Source organism: Bos mutus, chromosome 19 (genome assembly GCF_027580195.1).
Source record: "Bos mutus isolate GX-2022 chromosome 19, NWIPB_WYAK_1.1, whole genome shotgun sequence".
In the NCBI taxonomy this organism is placed as follows: domain Eukaryota; kingdom Metazoa; phylum Chordata; class Mammalia; order Artiodactyla; family Bovidae; genus Bos; species Bos mutus.
Window position 1 is genome coordinate 36,234,982 of NC_091635.1, and position 11,566 is coordinate 36,246,547.

General features: G+C 51.3%; 1 protein-coding gene across 3 annotated transcripts; it reads right to left on the reverse strand.

Moving 5' to 3' along the window:
• Positions 1–1,264: 1,264 nt before the first annotated feature.
• FN3KRP (fructosamine 3 kinase related protein) lies at positions 1,265–9,207 on the reverse strand. Of its 3 annotated transcripts, none has more exons than XM_070390119.1 (6): positions 9,023–9,207; positions 5,131–5,282; positions 4,664–4,755; positions 3,494–3,576; positions 2,445–2,567; positions 1,265–1,583 (listed from the first exon to the last, which is right to left on the reverse strand). In XM_070390119.1, exons 1-6 carry the CDS (start codon positions 9,161–9,163, stop codon positions 1,347–1,349), a joined length of 828 nt encoding a protein of 275 aa, XP_070246220.1. In that variant the 5' UTR covers positions 9,164–9,207; the 3' UTR covers positions 1,265–1,346. The 3 variants fall into 3 exon arrangements, with proteins under 3 accessions (XP_070246220.1, XP_005887838.2, XP_070246221.1); XM_005887776.2 differs by having other exon boundaries at positions 1,440–2,227; positions 9,023–9,205; XM_070390120.1 differs by having other exon boundaries at positions 1,440–2,227; positions 5,131–5,277; positions 9,023–9,162.
• Between the last annotated feature and the right edge of the window lie 2,359 nt (positions 9,208–11,566).

Sequence of the window (11,566 nt, forward strand, 5' to 3'; positions counted from 1 at the left end):
AGGGGACAGGTTTCTCCCCAACATGCCTCCTGGCCCAGGCTGGGCCTGATCTGGGGCACCCGATCTTGCTTGGAAGTTTCACTGCAGGTGCCCTACTGGGCCAACCTCAGCCCCCGAGCACAGTGAGGAATGTCCTCCGACCAAAACACATTCTTCCCGTGTCATCTTCGGTCAATCAGACACCCTTTGTGCATGGAGAAATTTTATTTATGTATTTTCTCATGCCACTGCGCCAATACAGTGAAGAAACATCAATAAATGACACTAATTTTAAAAAGAGTAACAATTAAAATGATTTTTTAAAAGAGGTAACTGGGACTTCCCTGGTGGTCCAGTGGTTAAGAATCCTCCTTCCAATGCAGGGGAGGCAGGTTCGACCCCTGGTTGGGGAACCAAGACCCCACTTGCCAAGGGGCCACTGAGCCAGCATACACAATGAAAAGATCCTGAGTGCTGCAGCTGAGACTCAACGCAGCCAAAAAAAAGAAGTCACAATCCTCTCCCAAAAACCAAACTCTGAAGCCATTAGTTCCACTTCTGAATTCCACTGAGGAGCCCTGACCCAGAAACAAAAAACAGACGAGGGGCAAACATGGATATATCCCCTTGAACCTTCGTCATGAGAAACTGTCCCCTCTAACACCAGTGTCCTCCAAGGCCCAAGCCAGAACTAGTAGGGGCCACCCATCGGCTTCTTCCTTGAAATGAAATTTGAGAGTTACTTTCAACCTCCCTTTGCTGCTGCTAAGTCGCTTCAGTCGTGTCTGACTCTGTGCGACCACAGAGACAGCAGCCCACCAGGCTCCGCCGTCCCTGGGATTCTCCAGGAAAGAATACTGGAGTGGGTTGCCATTTCCTTCTCCAATGCAGGAAAGTGAAAAGTGAAAGTGAAGTCGCTCAGTCGTGTCCGACTCTTTTAGACCCCATGGACTGCAGCCCACCAGGCTCCTCCGTCAATGGGATTTGCCAGGCAAGAGTACTGGAGTGGGGTGCCATCGCCTTCTCCGCAACCTCCCTTTACCATTAAGCAAATCTCATAAGGTGACAACAACAGCAGTTAAACTGGTAGCAGCAAGTCCTCAGGCTACACCTGCCCTTATCTGGAAGCTCTGAGCTATTCTCTTACTGAGCAAAGCCAAGAAAAAAAAGTGTTTTTTTAAGAAACAACAGTTGTACTTATTGTCACATTACGAGAGTTTCCTGGCAAACAGCACCAATACACAGGAGAGAACGTAAATGAGGAAAATACAGTCTCACACATCACTGAAGCCATTTGAAGTTTATTCAAGTTTTTACGCAAAAGGATTTGTTAGCATCAGTGGCATTCGTGAACATTTCTCACCACTTCAAGACTGAAGGAGGGAAACCACCGCTGTAGTACCGGTTTCTACAGTGCCGATGAACGACAGCTCACAAGCTGTAGAAATGAGCAGTCCAGCGGCGGCACAGAGGAAAGGGGGTGTATTTGGTTTGGAACTGGTCATCAGGAGGTGCTCCCAGGACAATGCCTTCATGTCACAATCAAGTCTGACCCACCAAGAAGCATTACCCTGGATACCAGTCACTCCTGCAGAGATGGGGAGCTGGAGGGAAGATGCCCTTGGTGGCAGCGCCTGGCACTCTGGCCACCTCCCTTCTCTACCTTTGGGGCAGCTGCAGGTTAAATGCAGCCCACCCTCCACTGGTCCCTTGGTTCACACCAATTTCTAGTGCAGCTGCATCCAGCTATGAAGTCTAACTTTAGGGTGAGAAAAGCTTTCTCCTGAGACGTCACATACTTTATATACGAGGCTGGGAAAATTGGTCTGAAGCTATTCCAGGGCAGGAGAGCCTGGCCACAGGGGTCCGGCTAGGATCGAGGGACCAGGACTCCGGCCTCCCCCCGCGCTCAGGTGACGAGATCCCTCATGATGCTGAGGGAGGACCCTCTGTACCCGGATCCAAAGTGATTCCAGTGGTTTAAGTAGTGGAAGAGCTGACACAGCTTCAGGCGCTTCTCAAAGCCTGGAGCCTTGGGGATTTTGCTGTGGTAGGCGGAGTAGAAGGCGCTACTGAAGCCCCCAAACATGCCAGCTATCGCCAGCTCATACTCCGAGTGGCCATAGAAGGAAGCAGGGTCAAAGATGATGGGCCCAGAGGAATCCTCCGCTACGTTTCCTCCCCAGAGGTCTCCGTGGAGCAGGGCTGGGATGATGTCCAGATCATGGAACAGGTCGGGGATCTTTAACTGCCAGGGTAAATGCAGCCTCAGCAAAGTGATCAATGCGTGTGGGAGGGACACATGGGCTTTTTTGAGTGTGGCTCCCGGTGCCTGGTTGGTACACAGACACACCCACCTCCTGTCCTGACCCACACCAAGGTGGCTGCGTTGGCCACAGCACCTGCAGGACATGATGGGCACAGGTTGGGGTTGGGAGGGAGGGCGCGGGGAGATGGACACTCACCTGCAGAGCAGCCCAGAGCTCACGGGCCTCCCTGTCACCAGACCTCTGCTCTACCAGGTCCATCTGGGGCTGAATGCGCTGCCGGGCATAGAAAGTGACCCAGTCCTGCTGCCAGTCGTTCACCTGTGTGGGTGACAGCAGAGCTCAGGGGAAGGTGCCAGAGCCAGGGTTGGGATGGCTGACCCCCAGAGGCGCCACTACAGGGACAGGTGTGAAGCAGGGGAGCTGACCCGGCAGCCTGGGGTCTGGAGGACATGCAGGGACAGCAGGCACCTGGACAACCTCCCACAACACCTCAAGATCTGAACCAAGTGGACAGTGCCCTGTAGGTTACTCAGTGCGGCCCTCCCAGGGAGCTGCTTGCTTCTCCTCGGGGGGCATGGCCACCATCCTACCCACTTGCCCCAAGTGTGGCTCCCTGGGCTGAAACCCCCAGGGCAGCCAACCTCAAAATCATAAAACGCAAACTTATAGTTCCTTTCCATTGCACTACCTTTAGGAGTCTCCAATTTAAAATCAAACACTGTTTAACTTTCTATTTTCAGCCCCTTGGTATCCAGCATCCTGTTAGTCCTTCCTGGCTCCTTTGAGCTGACCTAGCATGTGAGGTGGAGAAGGCAATGGCACCCCACTCCAGTACTCTTGCCTGGCAAATCCCATGGACGGAGGGGCCTGGTGGGCTGCAGTCCATGGGGTCGCTAAGAGTCGGACACGACTGAGCGACTTCACTTTCACTTTTCACTTTCATGCATTGAAGAAGGAAATGGCAACCCACTCCAGTACTCTTGCCTGGAGAATCCCAGGGACAGGGGAGCCTGGTGGGCTGCTGTCTATGGGGTCGCACAGAGTCAGACATGACTGAAGCGACTTAGCAGCAGCAGCAGCAGCAGCAGCAACATGTGAGGTGGACACTCTCCATGTCGACCTCTTTCATTAGCAAAGAAAAAAAAAAGGAGCAAAGACCGTTTACCAAATTTCACCAAAAATGAGGTTGTTTCTAAATGGTTGACGCGACTAGGAAATACGGGCAAAGCGCTGGTGTCACTCACCTGGGGGAGGTACCCGCAGCACGTCACCACGTCAAACCCGAACTGGGCTACAAAGGGCCGTGCCACCAGCTCATCTCTTCTTCCTTGCGAGCAAAAGGAAACCAGAGAGATGACAATCCCCCTGCTCCCCTGGGGCCTGCTCTGGAAGTCCAGAGAAGCTCTGAGGCCTGACCTCAGCGTGCCCTTCTCCACTCCGGGTCCTCTTCCAGAGACAGACAAGGGTCCTGGCCTCCATGCACTATCAGGGCCCAGAACAGAGCTTGCCCCATCAGAGTCAACGATCCAGGACATCCACTGCTTCCCAGGAGAGGCATCAGAGGAGCGACAACAACCCTGTGTCCCAACAAGGAGGGAATCCACCCCATGACCCAACAGCAAAGAATGGCTTCCAGTGGCCACTTTAGCATCTGTCACTTATGGGAGATAAGCCGCTGTGCTTGTAAAAGGTCATCCTCTGCAGCTTCCCAAACTCAAAGCAAATCCTGAAGGCCTGAACTACATGTGGGTGGAGGTGACGAGGCTGTCTTTTCTAATTTATTTTTTGGCCACATGCCATGAGGGATCTTAGTTCCATTCAGGGATCGAATCTGTGCCCCTTGTAGTGGGAGAGTCTTAACCGCTGGATCTTCAGGGAATTCCCCTAGGACAGTACATTCTTGGTCATCTGTTCCTGCTGTGTCTGCTACTTTGCCTGGCGGAGAAACCATCTGGGCTACACATGAATTATCCAATGTCAAAGGATGAAAATCCTGGAAGACACCCTCAGTGCCACCACCACACTAGGCTCTCTAAAAAGGTCAGTCGTGAGGGCTCTCATTCTGAGCCTCATGTGTGACTGTTCCTAGAAGAAAAGGCATGGTATGGTAAGCCAGAGAAACTTGTATAGGCTTTCTTCTGGAGAGTGAGAGATCAAAGGAACTATAATATGATGGAGTTTCGAGTTCCAGAGATATTTCCTGTCTTTCAAATGCATTTTTGAAACAACACACTAGTTGTATTCACTGTTTACTGCACACCAAATATGCAGCCTTGGGTTTACACTCCTTTCCTGTGGCAGCAACACAGGTCTGCCCACACACAGCAGCAGCACAACTCTGCCCACACACCCATACTGGCCAGATGTCTTCCTCTGTCTGGTGGGGGGCTGTCCCCTCGGGCCCACAGCCGTACCTACTATGCCAGCCTCCTTCTGGAGAGTCTCTCCAAGCCTCTTGTTGTCTAGGTGTAGATCTGCCAGCTGGGTGCCAAGCTTTGCAGCATGACTGTGAAACCAAAAGGCAGGCACTAAACATGTGGCACAAATGGGGACCCACCTCTAACTGAAAGATCTCAAGCGACATGAAGCAGGTGAGGCAGTGAGAAGAGAGTCTCTTCTGGTGAAGCAAGGGGAACAGAGGACCTCACAGGAGCATCCTCAAAAAAGGATCTCATCAGTCCTCTGTCAGCATCTCAGCACAGGATTCCTCTCCTGTTTGCCTTTGGCCCTCAGAGTACATGATGCTCATTCTGCAGGACCCAGGGATGTGTGGGGGTCACGGGTTTCTTCTATCACATCCTGCAGAACTGTAGCCCCAACTGCAAGCTTCCCACTCAGAGGAAGGACAAAGCCACCCAGGGATGAAGCTGCCAGGACGCACCTGCTCAGATGCCGCATGTCCAAATGCTCCATCACCAGCATGCTGCCACCTCCTGGGGCGTCAAGGACCTTGATGGGTTTGGGCACCTTCACTGTGCCTGTCCTTAGGATGGCAGTTAAACTTGCCACCTCGCCTTCAAACATCCTTCTGGCCTGCCAGAGAAATAACAAGGGAGGGGAGGAGGAGGAGAGCAAGGTTCTGTGTGGACATGTTTTCTCCAGCACCACAACCAAGGCTCTCTGCAGACTCAACAGAAAGGACAGCTTTTTCGCCTTTCAGTACAGCAGATTATACCTTCTGAAGCTGCGTAGGAATTAAAGGGATTGTGCTTGCCAGTTTTGTGTATGTTTATGTTGTCGTTGGGCTTCCCAGGTGGCACAGTAGTAAAGAACGCATCTGCCAACGCAGGAGACAGATTTGATTCCTGGGTCATGAAGACCTCCGGGAGAAGGGTGTGGCAACCCATTCTAGCATTCTTGCCTGGAGAATCCCATGGACAGAGGAGCCTAGCGGGCTATGGTTGCAAAAGGGTTGGACACGACTGAGCACGTATGCCATCACTGATCCCCGTCTCTCCAGAGGGAGGAACCTACGCCTGGTGCGCAACTGGACTGTGCATGGGTCCTCCTCGCACAGGACCTCAACCATAATCCTGTCCCACTCGGCCCTCAGGCACAGGTGGCCCTCAACTGTATGTGCCACCAAGCTGGGGACACTTCTCACCTGAATGGACCATCAAATCCTATGGCATCTCCTAGCACCGGACACTACTTCATCACCATCGCCTTTCCCATTTCTAGTTCAAAAGTCCTTGCTCCTGCTTTTGGAAGGCAAATCTCACCCTGGAACACACTCCAAGCTGTCACCCCACTTCCTGAGTGACAGCCCCACAGGGTCTGGCTCTGCCCACTCCCCTGCACCCTCATCTGAGCCCCTACCCAGGCTCCACCCCCACACTTCTAGGCCGGCACACACATTTTGCTCCTGGATTACAGCCTCAGTTCCTCAGAGATCCCCAGCCGCCTCCAGCCTGTAGACCTCCAGATGCCATGTCACCTCTGCGTGGAACACCCCTCCCCATTCTTTTTGCTAAGTCAGCCCCCTCCTTGTCATGCTTCACATTTCAACTTAATAAAAATTTTTATTTCTCAGAGAAATCTTCCCTAACTTACCAGGTTAGGTAATTCCTCCTCTTTAAAGTATTTTTTTTTTTTTAGAGTAAAATTTCTACAGACATATAAGAAGAAAACTGCAAACTCAAAAGCATCCAACTCTAATTCTCCCAAAATCAGCACATCCACATGACAGCCGCCTGGCACTCCTTTCCGCCCAGACACTGCCGCCCCACCAGTGCATCTATCCATCTGTTTTGTTATCTACACAGAGGCAGACAGTCAGGCCTCTTCATTTCACACTGCATTTGTAATGCTGTTGCATCAAGAGAGTTTATTATCCTTGTTCTGTAGAGCAAAGGTTCTAAAATGTGTTCGTCCAATGAAGGACGCTGGGCTTCCAGTTTGGGTTCACTACAAACAGTGACCCAGGATATTCTTCTACTTCTATCCCTCATAGTTACTAATTCTGTGACCTTGGTTTCCTCATCTGTAAAATGGAGTTATTAACGGTACCAATTTCATAGGTTTGCTGCTGTAATTAACTGAGTTAGCAGCTAATAGTTAACACAGTCCATTCTAAACACTTTACAGATTATTAGTACACCACCTTGGGGAGCTAAGGTTGGTGAGAAGTAAGATAAGAACTGTGTCTTAAGGAGAATTTTCATAGCATTCTCTGAAGATGAAGGAACACACCTGGGCCCAGGATGTACTTTGTACTAAAGCACTGCTGTGCAGCATAAAGTAAGGAATCGAATTTTAAAAAATTTTTATTTAAAAAAAAAATGCAGGGAGAGGTGAAGAAGGGTCTGTGAACCCAGCTAGAGCCGAGGCTCCCTCACAGAAGTGTCTACTACCACACAGTCCTAAGTGTCTAACCCTAAAACCACTCCTCCAGAGTGGGACCAGGGCAAAGTAAGCATCAGTTGGGGTGCAGAGTTACAAAAGGTCCAGGACTTAGGAGAGGAACATGAGAGAAAACCAAATATACAAGCATGCAAAGGACAGATAAGCATAATGAGGAGGAAAAACTTAGACCAGGTCATTCGAGCAGAGAGTGAGAAGGAAAACAGAAGAGCAGCTGTGTAGTCTTCTCTTAGAAGAGTCCAGAAGACATTTCACCTCCTAAAATACAAAGCATAAAGAGAGTCCTATTTTCCACACAATCAGCAAATGTTTCTGCTATAGCTGGTACATCTGCATAACTCACACAAGTATCTATCCAAGCAAACTAGAAAGAGACCTGTTTGAAACTATCTACCAAAGGATTAGAAAGAACTTACGTGAAGACTAGCAAAAATAAAATAGACCCTGATGACAAAATAAAAAACAACAACTTGAAGAAATAGTAGCAGAAAGACAACGTTTAAAAAGCACTGCTGAGTGGTTCCATTTTAATTGCTGGAAACCATTTGCTTCCCTGTAATCCATACCAAGTTTTGAATTATTACAAATGCTAATGACAGTGAAAATACAGACATGAAAAGGACGGAGCCACATAATAGAAAAAGAACTCTGAGAAGGCCTGTGATAGAAAGGAAGGAAGGACGCCTCCACTACATTAGTACTGCTAGGGGGAAACCAATGGAAAAGAGCAACTTCAAGGACCGTTATTTGCCAAATTCCTATAGAAGGGATGTACAGGATGATATGGAGCTGATCTCTGTAGAACAAAGAGTTGAAAGCTGGTCTTGAGAGAACAGCATCTATCCAGAAAGAGATCATCCCACACTATGCAGGGTGGGATTCTCTGAAGGGCTAAGGGTGTGCAACACACAGGTCCCGGTACTGGGGTCAGTGCCTTCAGCCCTATTTGAAACAAGGTATTGCCAGTCCTGCTCCCTGCCTACTAGAGCCATCCGGGACCTCCCAGCTAACATTACAGGCACGACCCACCCAAAGTGTGCAAAGAAGGGACATCCCAGAATAAGTAAACTTCAGCAGGGAGGCTCACCTATTTTATACACGAACACTTGAGAAAACGTTCGGATATAAACAGAATGGAGGGGTGGCCCTAGGGATTGAATGTGGCCCCGGAAAATTCACAGGTTGAAACCTAACCCCCAATGTAATGGTGTTAGGAGGCGGTGCCTTGGGAAGTGACCAGGCCACAGGGGTGGAGCCCTCATGGGAAGATTAGAGCCCCTGTAAGAGATCCCAGAGAGCTCTCCTGGGCCCTCTGCCACATGGGGTCACGGGGAGAAGTGGCCTTCACACCAGGATAGGAGGCCTCACCACGTTCTTGGACGTCCAGCCTCCAAGACCAGACCCCGAAAAGTACATGTTCGGGTTTAAAGCGGCCCAGAGTGCGGGAGTGTTACACTAGCCCTGAGGACGAAAGCCTCATTACTGCCAATACTCAGAAAGGGTTTTGATCTCTGCAAGTTCAAATAAACCCCAAGACAAGGGGTTTCTGTTACCTGTCCTTATTCAAAACTCGCCAAACAATGGACTTTCAAGGCAGCGGCCACCTAGGTCGCGCAGGAAAACCATCCACAGCGTCCCAGTAGTGGCAGAGGCTCGCGCCGGACCGGCCTGGACACGCACCGACCTCCCGAGGGTTCGAGGGGCCGCAGAGCTGAGCCGCGGAGGCCCAAAAAGTCCAAGCCGGCCCGACGATGACATGGGTGACCGAGCGCCTCCTCAGCCAACGGCCCAGGCTCGGACACGGACCCCAACTCCAGACCGGCCTCCACCCGCGAGCCCGGACGAGGGCCTAGGAACACGGACCCTCGGCCCGGCCCCGCCCCCCAACCCGCACCCGCGGCGACCCTGACCTCCGGCTTGGAGTTCACTTTTACAAACACTCGCCCCTTGTCCGTGTCGTAACTCTGGCCCTGGCTAATGCATCCGCCACCCGAGTGACCCGTGGCCTTGACGGAATCGCAGCCCAGCTCCCGCTTCAGTAGCTCCTCCATGTTCCCCGCGCCGGGGCCGCCGACCCGCCTCAGGCCGCACGCAGGCGCCGCGACGCCACGGCGGCGCGCGGGGATTGGTTGAGGGGCGGGACCGGCCGGAGCGCGCGGGGATGGAGGGGCGGGGCGACCTGAGGTCGGGGCGGGGCCGTGTAGTGCTCCCGCAGCCCCGAGACCCTGGTGACTCTCCCTGCCAGGGGCCTCGCCGAGACCTTTCCCCTGACCTGACCTGTGACCTGCCCGTGACACTGCGTCCTGCTCCGGCCCCTCATCACCTCACCGGCTCCAGGTCTGAGCATCACCCCTCCCAGAGACTTTCTCGACCTGGACGCTTCTGTAACACCCTACAGAATGCTGTCGTTTGTTTGTTTGCAGGGCTTCCCAGGTGGCGCTAGGGGTAAAGAAGCCCCCCCACCCCGCCCCCTGCCAATGCAGGAGACCTAAGAGACAGGAGTTCGATCCCTGGGTCTGGAAGATCCCTTGGAAAAGGGCACAGCAACCCACTCCAGTATTCTTGCCTGGAGAATCCCATGGACAGAGGAGCCTAGCGGGTTACAGTCCATGGGGTCACAAAGGGTGGGACGTGACTGAAGCGACATAGCTCCCACACATCCAATTATCTTCAGTCTCCCAACTAGCTTTTAATGATTTGAGGTTTGAGGGCTGAATTAAGTCTTTATTCCGTCGACTGAAAAAAACAAACAAACAAACACAGCCTAAAAGTTGAGAATTATGTTTTATTGGAGATATTACTGAGGACTTAAGCTGGGAAGCTAGCCTCTCAGGTGGTTATGAGGGACTATTCAGAAGAGGGAAGGAAAGGGCAAGGATGTATAGAAGTTTTTGCAAAAAAACAAACAACCCCTACCAAAAAAAGAAGTAGTCAAACATGGAAAGACTACTGCTAATTAAAGTAAACCAGACATCTCAAGTAAATGCTGCTGCTGCTGCTGCTAAGTCGCTTCAGTCGTGTCCGACTCTGTGAGACCCCAGAGAGGGCAGCCCACCAGGTTCCCCTCTCCCTGGGATTCTCCAGGCGAGAACACTGGAGTGGGTTGCTATTTCCTTCTCCAGTGCATGAAAGTGAAAAGTGAAAGTGAAGTTGCTCAGTCGTATCCGACTCCTAGTGACCCCAAGGACTGCAGCCCACCAGGCTCCTCTGTCGATGGGATTTTCCAGGCAAGAGTACTGAAGTGGGGTGCCATCGCCATGAATCTGGTGCTATTCTGTGTATGTGTGTGTGCTTAGTGGCTCAGTCATGTCTGACTCTTTTCGACCTTTTGGACTGGAGCCTGTCAGACTCCTCTGTCCATGGGATTTTTCAGGCAAGAAATACTGGAGTTGGTTTCCATTCCCCTCTCCAGGGAATCTTTCTGACCCAGGGATAGAACCTGTGCATTGCAGGCAGATTCTTGACCTGCTGAGCCATCAGGGTAGTCCTTTTCTATATATAGGAAAATGCAACAGTCTGAGCTTAGTGAAACCATTCCTTTGATACATACACCCTAACTATCTAGGGCCAGTATTCCATGTTCTCCATCCTGAATCTGCTCAGGTACACAGGTGTGGGGAGTGGGGTGGCTTTAGTGGCTAAGGGCTTGACGGCCTCAACATCTTTTGCTTACTGGTATGGCAGGTGGCATTCTTTGTCTACAGATCCATGTGTCAATCAGCAGTCTCCAGAGAAATCGAATCAACAGGGTGTGTGTGTGTATATAGAGAGGTTTATTTTAAGGAATGGCTGTGAGGGTTAATAAAGAGAAACCTGTTTAAAATGGAGTGGGAAGGCCAAGGGAAAGCTCTCACACAGTCCGCCCAGACCCAGCCTGAAGGTAAAGATGAGTCAGCAAGTGCCATTGCCTTGGGGCCACTCAGGGTCAAGAACAGGAAAAACTGTCAATTACAGACCCCAACAAGAAGAATCATCAACAGGCAAGAATCCTCAATTAACGCACCTCATCAGGAAAGGTGTTCTTTTTATCTCCTGCTGCTGCTGCTGAGTCGCTTCAGTCGTGTCCGACTCTGTGAGACCCCAGAGACGGCAGCCCACTAGGCTCCTCCATCCCTGGGATTCTCCAGGCAAGAACACTGGAGTGGGTTGCCATTTCCTTCTCCAATGCATGAACGTGAAAAGTGAAAGTGAAGTTGCTCAGTTGTGTCCGACTCTTCTCGACCCCGTGGACTGCAGCCCACCAGACTCCTCCGTCCATGGGATTTTCTAGGCAAGAGTACTGGAGTGGGGTGCCATCGCCTTCTCCTTGTATCTCCTACAAGAAATTAATTACCCAGTCTACTCAGCCAATGAAAACCAGTGATTACTCTCAACTCTCACTTTCTTCAGTAATGAAGTCGATCAGTCGTGTCTGACTCTTTCTGACTCCATGGACTGTAGCCTGCCAGGCTCCT